General features: G+C 33.7%; 1 protein-coding gene and 1 long non-coding RNA gene across 9 annotated transcripts; both read right to left on the reverse strand.

Moving 5' to 3' along the window:
* Positions 1-726: 726 nt before the first annotated feature.
* Positions 727-3,181, reverse strand: LOC133672893 (uncharacterized). Of its 7 annotated transcripts, none has more exons than XR_009834917.1 (6): positions 2,832-3,179; positions 2,361-2,688; positions 2,131-2,257; positions 1,786-1,883; positions 1,575-1,692; positions 727-1,442 (listed from the first exon to the last, which is right to left on the reverse strand). It is a non-coding gene; the product is annotated as an uncharacterized LOC133672893 (long non-coding RNA). The 7 variants fall into 7 exon arrangements; XR_009834916.1 differs by having other exon boundaries at positions 2,790-3,177; XR_009834915.1 differs by having other exon boundaries at positions 1,782-1,883; positions 2,361-3,181.
* An 877-nt stretch (positions 3,182-4,058) lies between these two features.
* On the reverse strand, positions 4,059-9,586 carry LOC133673154 (CDPK-related kinase 5-like). Of its 2 annotated transcripts, XM_062093829.1 has the most exons (11): positions 8,757-9,586; positions 8,122-8,252; positions 7,925-7,966; positions 7,692-7,800; positions 6,647-6,725; positions 6,251-6,547; positions 6,058-6,170; positions 5,380-5,487; positions 5,232-5,294; positions 4,966-5,133; positions 4,059-4,653 (listed from the first exon to the last, which is right to left on the reverse strand). In XM_062093829.1, the coding sequence occupies exons 1-11, from the start codon at positions 9,324-9,326 to the stop codon at positions 4,513-4,515; spliced, it is 1,821 nt and encodes a 606-aa protein (XP_061949813.1). In that variant the 5' UTR covers positions 9,327-9,586; the 3' UTR covers positions 4,059-4,512. The 2 variants fall into 2 exon arrangements, with proteins under 2 accessions (XP_061949813.1, XP_061949814.1); XM_062093830.1 differs by lacking the exon at positions 5,380-5,487.
* Positions 9,587-13,151: the final 3,565 nt, after the last annotated feature.

Genomic DNA, 13,151 nt, shown 5'->3' on the forward strand with positions numbered 1-13,151 from the left:
CTTTAATAGTCTATTATTTTATATTTGAGCTAGGGTTAGGTAAAGATTAATTTTTATTTTTTTTAACTAGATCACAATTTAAATAGGATGACCAGTTTGCTTGTGGCCCATTACGTTGAACTTGTCACACCAACTTTTTTTTAACGCATATGATAGCCACTTAATTTTATTTAATATATTTATCAAGTTTTTAATCCTCATTTCAAATATTTTATCACATGCAAAAAAAAAAAAAAAAAAGAAGAAGAAGAAGAGAGTAATGCTCACGTTTTTTTTTATGCGGTAAATGGGTTTGGATCCTACCGGCAGCGTATCGCTACCCGGACCTAGTTTAATTCTTAAACGAGAGTCTTTTTCTTGTCCTGTATAAAACGTTCACAACCATAATGTCCGTCAACAGCAATTGCAAAACCAAGAATGAAGATCTAGATAAACTGGTTGAATTCTCTCAATAATCTCTATCAAGCACACTATAGTGCATCAATTCCAGCCAGCGAGGATAACCATGACTCTAGATGAATAAACATTCGATAAAGCTTAAAATGTAAGAATTTCCTTGGCGAATTCTTGGGCTAAACAGGTTGACCAAACATTTACTAGTCCACAACTTCCAAGACCAACCAAAAAGATTTGGAAGCTCTAGAATGCCCAGTCCCATTAAGATGAAATGGAATTTAGTATCTAGTAATTCTTGTAAATGCGGTTAATGTCTTCAATAATAAAGCATATAGAAAGGAAATGTGTTCATTTAACAAGATGATGTTACCAACATGAGAACAAAATGTTTATGCAGAAGGGTCATGGTTAACAAGCATTGCTGGCACCAATTTCCAGACTTGGAATTCAGAGAGAACATGAATGCAAGATGGAAGCAATCTTGTAGATAGGTCTTGCAATTTGCGGGAAAGGACTATGCTATTTGTTTTTGCATGAGAATTGGTCAAACTATCAATACAATTGTGGCTGTTTGCTACTCACCATATATGTCGCATCGCAATCATTGCATATATCATTGATACATGATCAATAAAATCCAATTTGAGAGGCTACTGCTATCATGTCCTTCTCCTAACCCGGTGAGCCTTTGACGTATGAATACGATTGAAGCATCTCATAAATGATTAAGGTGGATCAACCAAGAGAGAAAATCACCAACTGGGGTAATAACTGGATTACTTACAACCAAATTAGGGCATCAATTGATTGCAAGGCATCTTGCTACTCTTTATCAGCATCGTTTGGATGACAGGAAATAACCCATCTTTCATATCCCGGATATGACATCTCAACGATGATGGTCCCTATGTCTCCATTCTTTGAGGAATTCGGTGTAATGGTCTGTCAATGTTAATCATTTCTGGTATGTGGCTCGAATTACTCCCTTCGAAGTTGTAGCTAGGATTTGCATGGCCATAATTGGTTCCACTGTTTTGAATAAGCCCCTGATATTGCAGGCATCACAGTTGATGGGAAGGATTACGACACTATGCATATGTCAACATCGTGGATGAAATGTGACACGGTAGGTTAATGCTTTAGAAAAAGAAAACCCCAAACACAAACCCTACGCATACCTCCATTTTTAGACCATGTCATCTTAGATTTCTTCTTTGTTCTCGGACGTCTTGTTGCTGCACCTCGTTTGTGCTTTTCAGCAAGCACTTTATGTCTTTCTGCGACACCATTCCAACACTATACATGAAGTGGACAAGAAATAGATAAGAAAACAACATATTAGAAAGTCAATACTAGAGAAACTTCTTGTTTTATCATATGCCCACCGACTTGTCTGATAGTTCTCCTTTTGAGAGATTCCGGCCTTTCACAGGCAGAGGAGGAAGCGGAGGCAATTTCTTAACCCCCTTGCTCCACAGTACTTCAACCTAGTACACAATAACCAATCAAAAAAGGTAAATCACCATAAACTAAGCTAAACTTCAGAATGAAAACCAATAAATATAGCCAAGAAGGATACTATCATGTGCCCATAAAGGTAGACCGATATTTGATAATCTCTTCAGTTAAAAAATATTTGATTATTACTGGAGATATAGAACCCTAGGGCACCCAGATACAGGTCATTCAGAACCCAAATCAACTTAAGATTTTCACCTGAAAACAGAGTCTTACTACTATAAATGTATGTTGCTGTTTGGCAGAACCATAGCTTTCCTTAACTAGCCTTCCAGCTACAGCTCTCCTCCCGAGAATCTTCCAGTGCCTTGTCCCTTTCTTAAATCTAATTAATACCAGAACTCTGATCAACGAAGCAATAGAAAAATCACAATCCAAACTTAAAGATCATAAAGGAAGATAATATAGCACAACCAGAAATGAGACAAAAGGGTACTTGGAATAACCTTTCTGCATTAACATCACCTGATTCAATTATCAAGACTTCAAATTACCCTCCATGGCAGCTACAAGCACAAACACAATCGATCAATCAAAGAAACAATATATATGCCTCTACAATTTAAAATAAACGATGAACTTGGACAAACTTCTTCTCCATTTTCCATCCCTTAACCTGAAAATAATAAAATACACCAACATTTAGAATGAATTTCTATCCTCTTAAAATAGTAAGAACAAGAATACATGTCCCTGTGTTTTCACTATCTCCATGGCTGCCGCCATCCTCCTCTCCTCGGGTCTTCTTCATCGCTATGATTGCTTTCGTCTCCACTGTTGTTGATAAGAGACACAGAAAAACAAATAAATTAAAAATGAAGCTATATATTTATAGATGCTAATTTATTGTGAAAATAAGGCCTAGTTTCTTCAACTTCATTATCGTCGCTACTGTCTTCTGATGGAAAGGGGCAAACCACATGGCGTTTGCGCTTCCTGTCGCTTCCAGGCGCCATGTCTAAGAAAGATTCCTCGCTGCAATGACGTTTGAATTGTGGGAGTTATAAGCTTTTTTTTTTTTAAAGAATGACAGTTACATAATTAAACAACACGTTGCTCCAATGAACGGCCGGCCGAGCAGGCGAGCACGCCGATTTTGTTTTCTTCTCCTATAAGATATCATCTGTGATTTCTTTTTCTTGTTTTTATTTTCATTGTTTAAAGAACATAAATAAAAATTTACGACAGTACTGTGATATCATCGCTTATAGATTGATTCAAAGCCTTGTGTTTTACATCAGATTTTTCACTCTTTTTTTAAATATTTTTTATTAATTTCCTTTTCTTTTTGTTCATTTTTTCATTTAAACCATGGCCCTTGTAAAAGAAGATAAGAGGACGATCATCATGGATAACTGTACTTTGAATTATATATAAGAAATTTTATGTATAAGATAAAATTTTACGTACCGAAAATCATTATGTATAAGAAAGTTATAAACTTTCTTGAACAAGAAGGTTTATATATATATATATAAAGGAATGGGAGATAAGAAATTAATTATTCATACGAGTAATTAAATGGGGTCCCAATACAATGATTGAAAACGAAGAAAACATTTGTACAAGATAAATGGAAATATGCAGAAGAGTTATGAAACTCATAATATTTCTGGGGTTATGAAAAATTGATCCCAGATAATCCAAAATAACATCAATTTAAGATTTTTTTATTTAAAAAGTAAGTTAAAATGAAACCTTTTGAAGAAAAAAAAAAGAGTCAAATAATATGTTTCACAAATTTTAATTAAATCAATCAAGTTAAAAAAAAATAAACTTGTTAAATCAACCAGTCAACTTCTACCAAGTTTAACATGAAACTAGGCTCAAATGAGATCCCGAGTTAACAAACAAATCATCGGGTTAACCTGCTGGGCAGGTTTAATGATGCTGAATGTTACACCCATGACATGAATTAACAAATCTTACTAACAAAAAAACAAGAAGAAGAAGAAAGGAATGACATCTAGACATTTGAGAAGAATGAAGCAACATACATTTGACAAGAGAATGGATTCGCAATGGATTCTTAGTACAATTTTTATGGATTGGTGTTAGTTGAACTATAATGTGATTAGCAGATTCTTAACACATTTACCATTATATATCAGGAGAGACAAAAAAAAAAAAAAAACGAAAAAACAGAACAGAACAGAAACTTTCCATTAAACATTGATGTTGGCAAAGCAATGCTTTGCAGAATTAACTTTTGACTAGAAAGCATAAACGTAGAAATGATACATTTCAATCATGGACCCCAAGACCAGTCCAATATGTCAGAAAATCAATTTCTCCTAACCAGTTTAATAAATATTCTCACCTGCAACTAAACACTTACTTAACTACAGCTTTACAGTGGAAACTGTGAATGCCCATGCTACGTTTGCCTAAAGTATCACAAGCATCACAATTGTAAAAGTATTATACAAGGTTGCGCCACAAAAATTAAATTGGTCTAAACTTCTTTTCTTCTCCCATAAATTGGAGGCAAATATACCTGTGTATCAGACCTGGGGTTGGGATTTCGGTGCCTCTCACCCATTTTCTTTTATTGGCAGCAGCCACATCTTGGAGCGTCTATAATCAGCTTCAAAACTTCTATTGAGGTTTCGCAAGAGTCCTGCTAGATGCACCATGCAACAATTTGACAAATCCAAGGAAACTCAACTTTCCATCAGTGTGCCGAATCCAATCATGTAGAACAGCGTGAAGAGGAACAGAAGGGCCAAGGCCAAGTTCCTGAAAAATGAGATTGATTAGTCTCTGCCTTTTGACTTACCATATTCATCCTTTAATGCTTCAGCAATACAAGTTTAACACACACACAAACAGTGGCATGACATGCATTATGATTAGACCAAAAAGTCAACCACAATCAGTTTGCCAATAATTCATTTAAAGAACTGAAAAGTTGTTTCTAAGATGTATGGACCACTGGAACAGTTAAAACCACATCTACGATGCAGAATTTGTGCAGGTAAAGTAAATAACTGACAAGAAGCCTATGTGCAAAGAATTCTTTGTAGGGTCGGAGATAAGAGAGAAACATACTGATGCCAGCTCCTCAATGACAATGGCCCTGTTCCCATCCTTCTCAAACAGTTCATAGGCACAACGGGCATGTTGCTCCCATCTATCAAGGGCCTCTAGCTGATGGACACTTAATGCAGCTGCGGAAAATTCCTCAAAATCCATCCTTCTGTATTGAAGTGCATTAAGCTGTAACCAACAAAAACAAGCACCAGTTGGAATTGAAGATTAGAAACTGCAAAACCACAAATGACAATCTAAATAGCTACCACAATTGAAACACCTACAGATGCTAGAAAATCAGGAATCCGTGACTCCTTCATGGCGTCTGTAGAATTTTTCATCAAGGTCTGACCATTAAAAAAAGTATTAGCATAACTAACGACAAATGAGCTAACAAGTAATAAAAATTAAAGCACTCAAAAAGCAACCAACCGTTTTAATATTTTCTAAGCTTATAGTGCCATTTTTGTTTGGTTCTAAGAGCACAAACTGCTCCTTCAGATAAAATAGCTCATCCACAGTCAACGTTTTAGATAGAGCCTGCCAAAATGCCAACAAAAAGCTCAGTACAAAATCATAAGAGCGTAATCTGATGGTCGAGGCTACACAAAAAACTCCAAGTAATTTGCTTAACGATAGCCCCAAAATTGCTTGATAATAACCACTTGTAAGAATTATTACATGGCTGTTCAATGACAACCTTGTAATCCATAAACTGCATTTCTGGAGCCCGTTAGAATCATTAATCAGCCAGTGCTAAGCTGGGCATATCTTTAGAGTTACAGTTACTTGTAATCCATAAACTACAATCAACATTAAAAGCTAGAGAATAGCAAAATTGAGGTGTACCAAACAAGTTCTGGCTAGCATTTCTGGCTCTAGCCATGTATACACTTTCAAAATAAAATATGATCCAGTAAGGATGATATTGTCTGTATAAACCCATAGTGACACCTTCACAACCACTCAACATAAGCACATGGAAGCAACATAGGAAAAATAATGACACAAGTTTAAAGGAGCTTTAAATGAAAAGTTGCACTTCACACTCAAGTAGGCAGCAACAAAGCACATTAGAAAACAATCTCATTGGTAAATTGCATTACAAACCCTTAAAGCAGCCTTCCGAAGAGATGATGAGCGCATATAAGCCTTCATGAGTTTGAGTATGAGTATATCCAGAGGCACTTTAACCTCATTAGAACTTTTAATCCAAGGATGGCCTGCAACAAATAATAGCAAATATCAATTCATATTCAAGAAAGCCAGCAGGTAGCGTTTGAACAGTGGTCAAGGCATTTACTTAGTGCCTGGGCAGCAGTCAATCTTTTCCGTGGGTCTTTATTCAATAGGCGCTTGACAAAGTCTTTTGCCTCGGGAGAAAGTGAAGGCCAAGGGGTCTCATCAAAACTTGGATCGGCTTTTAGAACAGAACGAAAGATCCCAGATTCAGTTCTGGCCCAAAATGGACGGCTTCCACACAACAAAATATATGCAATCACACCAACACTCCAGACATCAGCCTCTGTACCATAAGATCTATGTAGAACTTCAGGTGCTACATAGTATGCACTACCAACAATGTCATTCAACCTTTCATCTGTAAAAAGAGATATATTTTAGAAACCACTAGTGAATTCATGGAGCTATTGAAAACAAAGCAGCCAACTACATCTCAGAATAAAGAGCAAGTGCAAACCTGGCTTTACAAAATCTGACAAACCAAAATCTATGGCCTTCAACTGGGAGTCCTCATCCTTTGATGTGAACAAGAAATTCTGATCCAGCAATCAGCTACACTTAGATAAGAATGCATGAATAACAAAATGCAACTATGCACGCAGTAAGCAAATAAGTAGTCAGTTTTCAACCATCAATTGATGACCAATAAATTGTTAGAGAATAATATAAATCATATCCTAGGACCTCACCTAACAGCTTAAGCTTTTAGATGAGATGGTTCTTTGACATGGTATCAGAGCCTTGATGACCAAGCGGTCACGAGTTCGAATCTCACCATCCTCATTTATTTGATAAAAATTAAGCACAAGGTAAAATAAGCATGTGCAAGTTTCAAGCCTAAAGGACTTTCACTTGAGGGGGTGTGTTAGAGAATAATATAAATCATATCCTAGAACCTCACCTAACAGCTTAAGCTTTTAGGTGAGATGGTTCTTTGACATAAATTAGCAAAAAAGACAGCTAAACTTAGGTCGTTGTTGTCTTCTTCTTCTTTTTGTCTCAGTTTTTTCACTTTTAATTCCAGTAAAATCTCTAAAATCGAAAATCCTAGTAAAAGAGAATGCAAGTTATCACATGTCTTCCCTCTTCCTGATCATTTTCATCAAGTTGCATTCAGGTCAAACTATAAAACCTTGATGCACGTGATACCAAACAGGAAGAACTTTTTGATGCCTATAAAATTACAAAAAGTATCTTGCAAGGGGAACACACTTATATTCCACTCATAGATCAGAAAGGGAAAACAACAAGGACTCCTTAGAAGTCGCACTGGTCTTTATTATGCAAGGATTTTCAGGTGCTCCAGTTTCATACTCTGCCTCAAATAGCACAACTGATCCTAACTAAAAGCTAATGAATGAACAATTTGAAGAATTGGAAAGGAATAATCTTTCAAAATGCCCAGGCATGAGACTCTGCCTAAGGTAACAGAATATGACTCTCAACAGAAGCTGCAGGACAGAATGCAACTGGCTATGCATGTTAGTAACACTGTATCTCACCTCAGGTTTAAGATCGCGGTGCACCACACCCTGAAGATGGCAAAATGCTACAACATTTAATATCTGTATCATGACAGCCTTTGCATCGTCTTCTGTATATTTTCCGCCTCTACAAGAAAAGAGCATCACTTGATTAGCTGTGAGCAGCTGACCAACTAACTCCATTAAATTCCAGTTTAGTCCATCAATTAGATCAAAATGAACTAAATACTGGTATGGCTACTATCTTATACCTTGCAAGAATTCTATCCAAGAGTTCTCCTCCTTCACATAACCTGAAAAATGCATGATAATCACAACAACCCATTAAAATAGATGCAGAATGCCATCAACAAAAATGAAACTCAAAAGATTACAATCTATTTCACAACATAACCATAATAAGGATCTAACATACGAAAAAAGAAAACACAGAACAATCAGCACTTACTCCATTACTATATAGACATTATCATGATCTTCATAGGCATCATAAAACTGTACTAAATTGTTATGCCCGTTCAATGCTCTCAGTATGTTAACCTCCCTTCTCACATCCTCAATGGCAATTGCTGTAGTCATCTAACAACAAAACAAAAACCAAAATAAGCAAATGAAACAAATTGGCGAAATGCAAGAGCCAAATATCTAACACCATCAAGCAGCAAATAAAATAAACCAACTAAGACCGATCCAGCTGGTCTAGAAATTAACACAGACACAGACTATTCTCCATGTAGTTGAAAATTAACAACAGGTTTATCTTGATCATAGTAATTTCTCCCCAACAATTTAGCTTCCCAAGACACTACATTTCATCATAATGCTAAATACAAAAACAGAAATCAGAAACCAACAATAAGATTACAGCACGCGCTAAAGATCTACCGCGAATGCACAATTCAAATATATCATTAACTTTTTTTAAAAAAAAAAACTAACACCACATGCATCAAAGAAACAAATTAAGAAAGTAACATCACATATATCCCCACAGATCTAACACACCAAAAACACTAAACTTGAACCCTAAAATCACTCAATTACATAAAATCACCGACAAATTAACTAAAATAATAAAAATACCTTCGCTTTAGGGATTACTTTAACAGCAACTTGTTGTCCTTTGAGTTCACCTTTTTTAAACTTGGCTTGACAAGTATACCCAAAATGTCCTCGCCCTACTTCATCTCCAAGCTCATACTTATTTCCAAAATGCTTAGAGAATCCAAAGCTCTTAACTAACCCTGCCGCCTCCGCCTCGCCTCCTTCCGGTATTGTCACCTCGTTCGGCTTCACCGATCCATGCCGCCTCGCAAGCACTGCCCGTATATGCTTCGCCGGAGACGGCGGCGGGAACGGCCTTTTAAAAAGCCTCTTCGGCGTCGAGTTCGCACTGGCCGCATTCCTCGCCGGAGATCTCGCTGGCGAAGACTTCTTAGAAAAGAAGTAGTGAGCCGGACTCGGGCTGTAAAAATTGAAGGGCGATTTTTTAACGGATTCTAAGCCGGTACTGTTGTTCTGATCGTTAACATTTGGGGTTCTGGGATCCGGTCGAGGTGTGTCCTTTGTAGGAATAGAGTTGTCCTTAGCTTGGATAGCGATGGGAGAAGAGAGAGTGGAGTTTGGGGAGGGTTTAGAGGTGCAGATACCCATTGTGTTAAGCCTCTCCCCAAACAGAGAGCTTGTTAGAAAAAAAACAGAATTGGAAATGAATTACTTAAAGCATTTGAATTGGAAGTGAGTTTTCTTGCAAAGGATTTTGGAATTTGAAAAAATAAAGAAACGTAAAGGAAACTGAAGTCTGCCTGTCTATGGTGATTACTGATTAGAGGGGGGGGGGGGAGAGAGAGAGAGAGAGAGAGAGAGAGAGAGGATAGGGAGGGGTCTGTAACTGTAACTGTAATGTAATATGGTTAGATAGAAAGGAAGCAAGGACGGTGTGTTTTGTCGTGCTTTTTGTTAAGCATGGTTTCGATTTTTATTAGTTTTGTGATGTTAACAGATAAATAGGACAAACCTCACTTTAGCCCTCCAACTTATATCAAGAGTGCGGTTCCACCACACTTCTCTAAATTAATTCTTGAATTTTGTTTTTTTTAAGTTTTAAATTAATATATTTTTAGTATTTTTTAATTTTTTTATGTTAAAAATAAAAATATATTATTTTAATATATTTTCAAAAAAAAAATACATCACACCACAATTCCAAAAACAATTGATGTGTTTAAATTTAGCTCATTTAAATCTTATTAAATTCATGCTTAATTTTTGCTTTGACTTATTTAGATTTAGTTGATTAATAAATGAGTAAATAAGTTTATTTGAGATTTTCATTTTCTTATCGCATTAAAAACAAATAAACAAAATAAAATATTTGAAAAAAAATAAGAAAACTGTAATTATGTCTGTTGCAATTAGCTCGAGTACTTTGTGAATATTGGAAGATCTAATTGAGAAAAGATAACTCTAAGAGCGAAACTGAGAATAACTTGATAGTTAGGGGATTAATTTGAGGTTTTCCCAACAATTTCTATCAGCTTTCTGCTTTAGAGGTGGTGGTGGTCCCAACGAGCAGAGTAAGTACACGTGTCACAATTTTGGAAGGGTTGTTTAGAGCTCGTTTATTGTTACAGTTAAGGTACAACCGTATTTTTGAAAAAATGTTAATTTAAAATTATTTTTATTATTATTAAATCTTTTTAATGTACTCATATAAAAATAAAATTAATATATATATATATATATATATATTATTTTAATAAATTTTTAAAATAAAAATATTTTAAAAAACAACATTTCTAAATATAACTGATTTGATTACCTGAATTTTGACTGGTGCTTGTTGCTGTTGTTGTGGGTTCTTTTTACCTGAATTAACGGGAAAGAGGGAAGGTTCCTAGATTATATCTTAATTTGGATAAATTGAATTATTTTATTGATAAATTAATTTCCTTTTGCCTTCAAAAAGGCCGAGAGGGCATAAAAAGTCAAAAGCATTGCCGTTTTAATTGCCCGCCCTTATTAGGTAGCCATCAACCTCCTTGATTAATCTTTCTGATTAGTTTAATTTGTGATTTAAAGTTTAAAACATGAAATTAAAGTTCCAAAAGGGGGAAATGAAAATTGGGAGAATGTTCTTCCGACAAAAAGAAAAGTAGGTCAAATGATTCATTCTCCTTTTTACCAGATGCTTCCTGATCCTTTCCTTGCGAAAAAATAATACATACATATATATATATATATATATATATGAGATTTCTACTAATTTTACGAATTTTTTCATAAAAATTATGTCTCGACAAAAAAAATGATTATATGTATTAATTTTATTTCACCAGAACAATCTTTCCCTTTTTATTATAAACAATTTGATAAATGAATATCATGGGAGATTTATAATCAACTTGTGATCAAATTTGTTTGATGAAAATAAATTGAAAAATCTCTTATTTATTTCAAAAATACTTTTATTTTGGATGTGTATGCTCTGGTATTAATTTAATTCAGATTATCAAATAAGTAAAGTTTGAGTTAAATTTAAATTTGTGGAATCTTCTTATAGTTATTTTTATTAAATTTAAATGGATAATCGCTCAAAATGTTTTATAAAATTTAAATCAATCAAAGAAATTTATAATTTTAGATTAAAATTCCCTCAAACTATTTTTCATTTAAAAGTAAGTTTTTTATTAATTTTTTCTTCATCTAACAATGCAAGTGCACTTTTTCAATAGCTAAAACGTAACAAAATCTATGGATGCTTTGCTCTTCCCTCCAAGACTTGTTACTTTCCTCCTAACATGTTATTTAAATTATTAGTTAATTTTACTATTCGTGAAATTAATCAAGATATATATTAATATATTAATAAAAAAATATTTTTTAAAAAAAAAACAAGTTTTGTCGAGAAAAGAAAAATACTCCCAAGTTTTAGGATATTTTTAGCCATTGAGAAAGTTGAAAAGTCAATAACATACAAGTCAACTGTATTTATAACTTTTAGAATTTATGAAAACCTAATAAAAAGGATCCAATTAAATAAAAAATAGTTGGAGGGAGGCCCAATTCGAAAATTAAGAGTTGAAGGACTTATTCTTAAATTGCTCGAGGTTCAATAGAGGTTTGGACTATTTTTAGCTAATCTAACTCATTAGATTTAAATTGTACCGTCATGATTTAGTATATAATAAAATAGAAACAACTTAGCTCTTTATTATAATATTCTATTTCTCTCGTTTAAAATAATTTTTTGAATTAATGTGGAGATTTGAAATATAAATGATTATATTACAAGGAGGATATAAATTATGTATTAAGCTGTGACGATGTACTTTGCTTGTGCAGTAACCAATCAAAAATGATTAGAAGGAGCTGCTTTATTCACATGAAATTGAGAGCAATTAATGAAGGAAAATTTCAGCATTGTCACGGGTGTTATTATTATTATTATTTGCTGATATATTTTCAAAATCGAGTGACAGTTAAATTGATGATTTTCACATGACACTAAGGTTGAGGTTGTGTTTATACTACAATTTTATTTTTATTTTAAATTAATATTTTTGATATCTTAATATTAAAAATAAATTTTAAAAAATAAAAAATATATTATTTTAATATACTTCAAAATAAAAAATATTTTAAAAAACAATATTTACTATAATTTTAAACATTAACTAAGTCATCATTGTAAATTAACTTAATGTGGAAGGGTTTGGTTATTTACAATAACAAGGTATTTGTATGCTATCTTTTTATATATACTAGCACATTGGATCGATCTTCGTAAAGGGTTAATAATAATTTTTTTAAAAAAATATAAAGAATATAAAAATTATATTAAATGTTTTGAGTCTGATGACAATACCAAACCCAATGCTATTGGATATGGCAACAAAGCCAAACCCAAAATTATCAAATCAGACTTAATAGGACGGTTAAGAAATCCAAAAGTTGTTGAGTCTAGCTGGACAATTGAACCCAACGTTATTGGGTCTTGGTGATAACAAGACTTAACGCTAAGAAAAAAACAATTCAATCCAGCAAAACCTCAAGTGAAAAAAATTTATCATCACCCAGCTCTTATACAATATAAAAAAATATTTCCATCAATTTATTTTCTCTTTATTGTATGAAAAAAGTAAATAAAAGAAAAGAAAAAAAACCTAGAAAGACAAAAAAATAAAATTAAAAATATTTGGGTGTGGCTGAAAACCAGACTCAATAACGTTAGATATAGCTACTAAACCAGACCTAGCACTTGTTGGAAGCAACTTGAATCTAGCTGCCAAGCTAAATTTGTGTTGGGATTCAACAACTTTTAACACAGAAAGAAAAGACGACACCACTAATAATAATTTTTTGACTAAAAAATAATATTTTTATAAAGCTATAATGTCGTTTATAAATTACAAACACTTTATATCTATACTGTATTGATTAGTATAATAAATCTATGTTCATGGTACAGGCCCCGTA

Source organism: Populus nigra, chromosome 14 (assembly GCF_951802175.1).
Source record: "Populus nigra chromosome 14, ddPopNigr1.1, whole genome shotgun sequence".
NCBI lineage: Eukaryota > Viridiplantae > Streptophyta > Magnoliopsida > Malpighiales > Salicaceae > Populus > Populus nigra.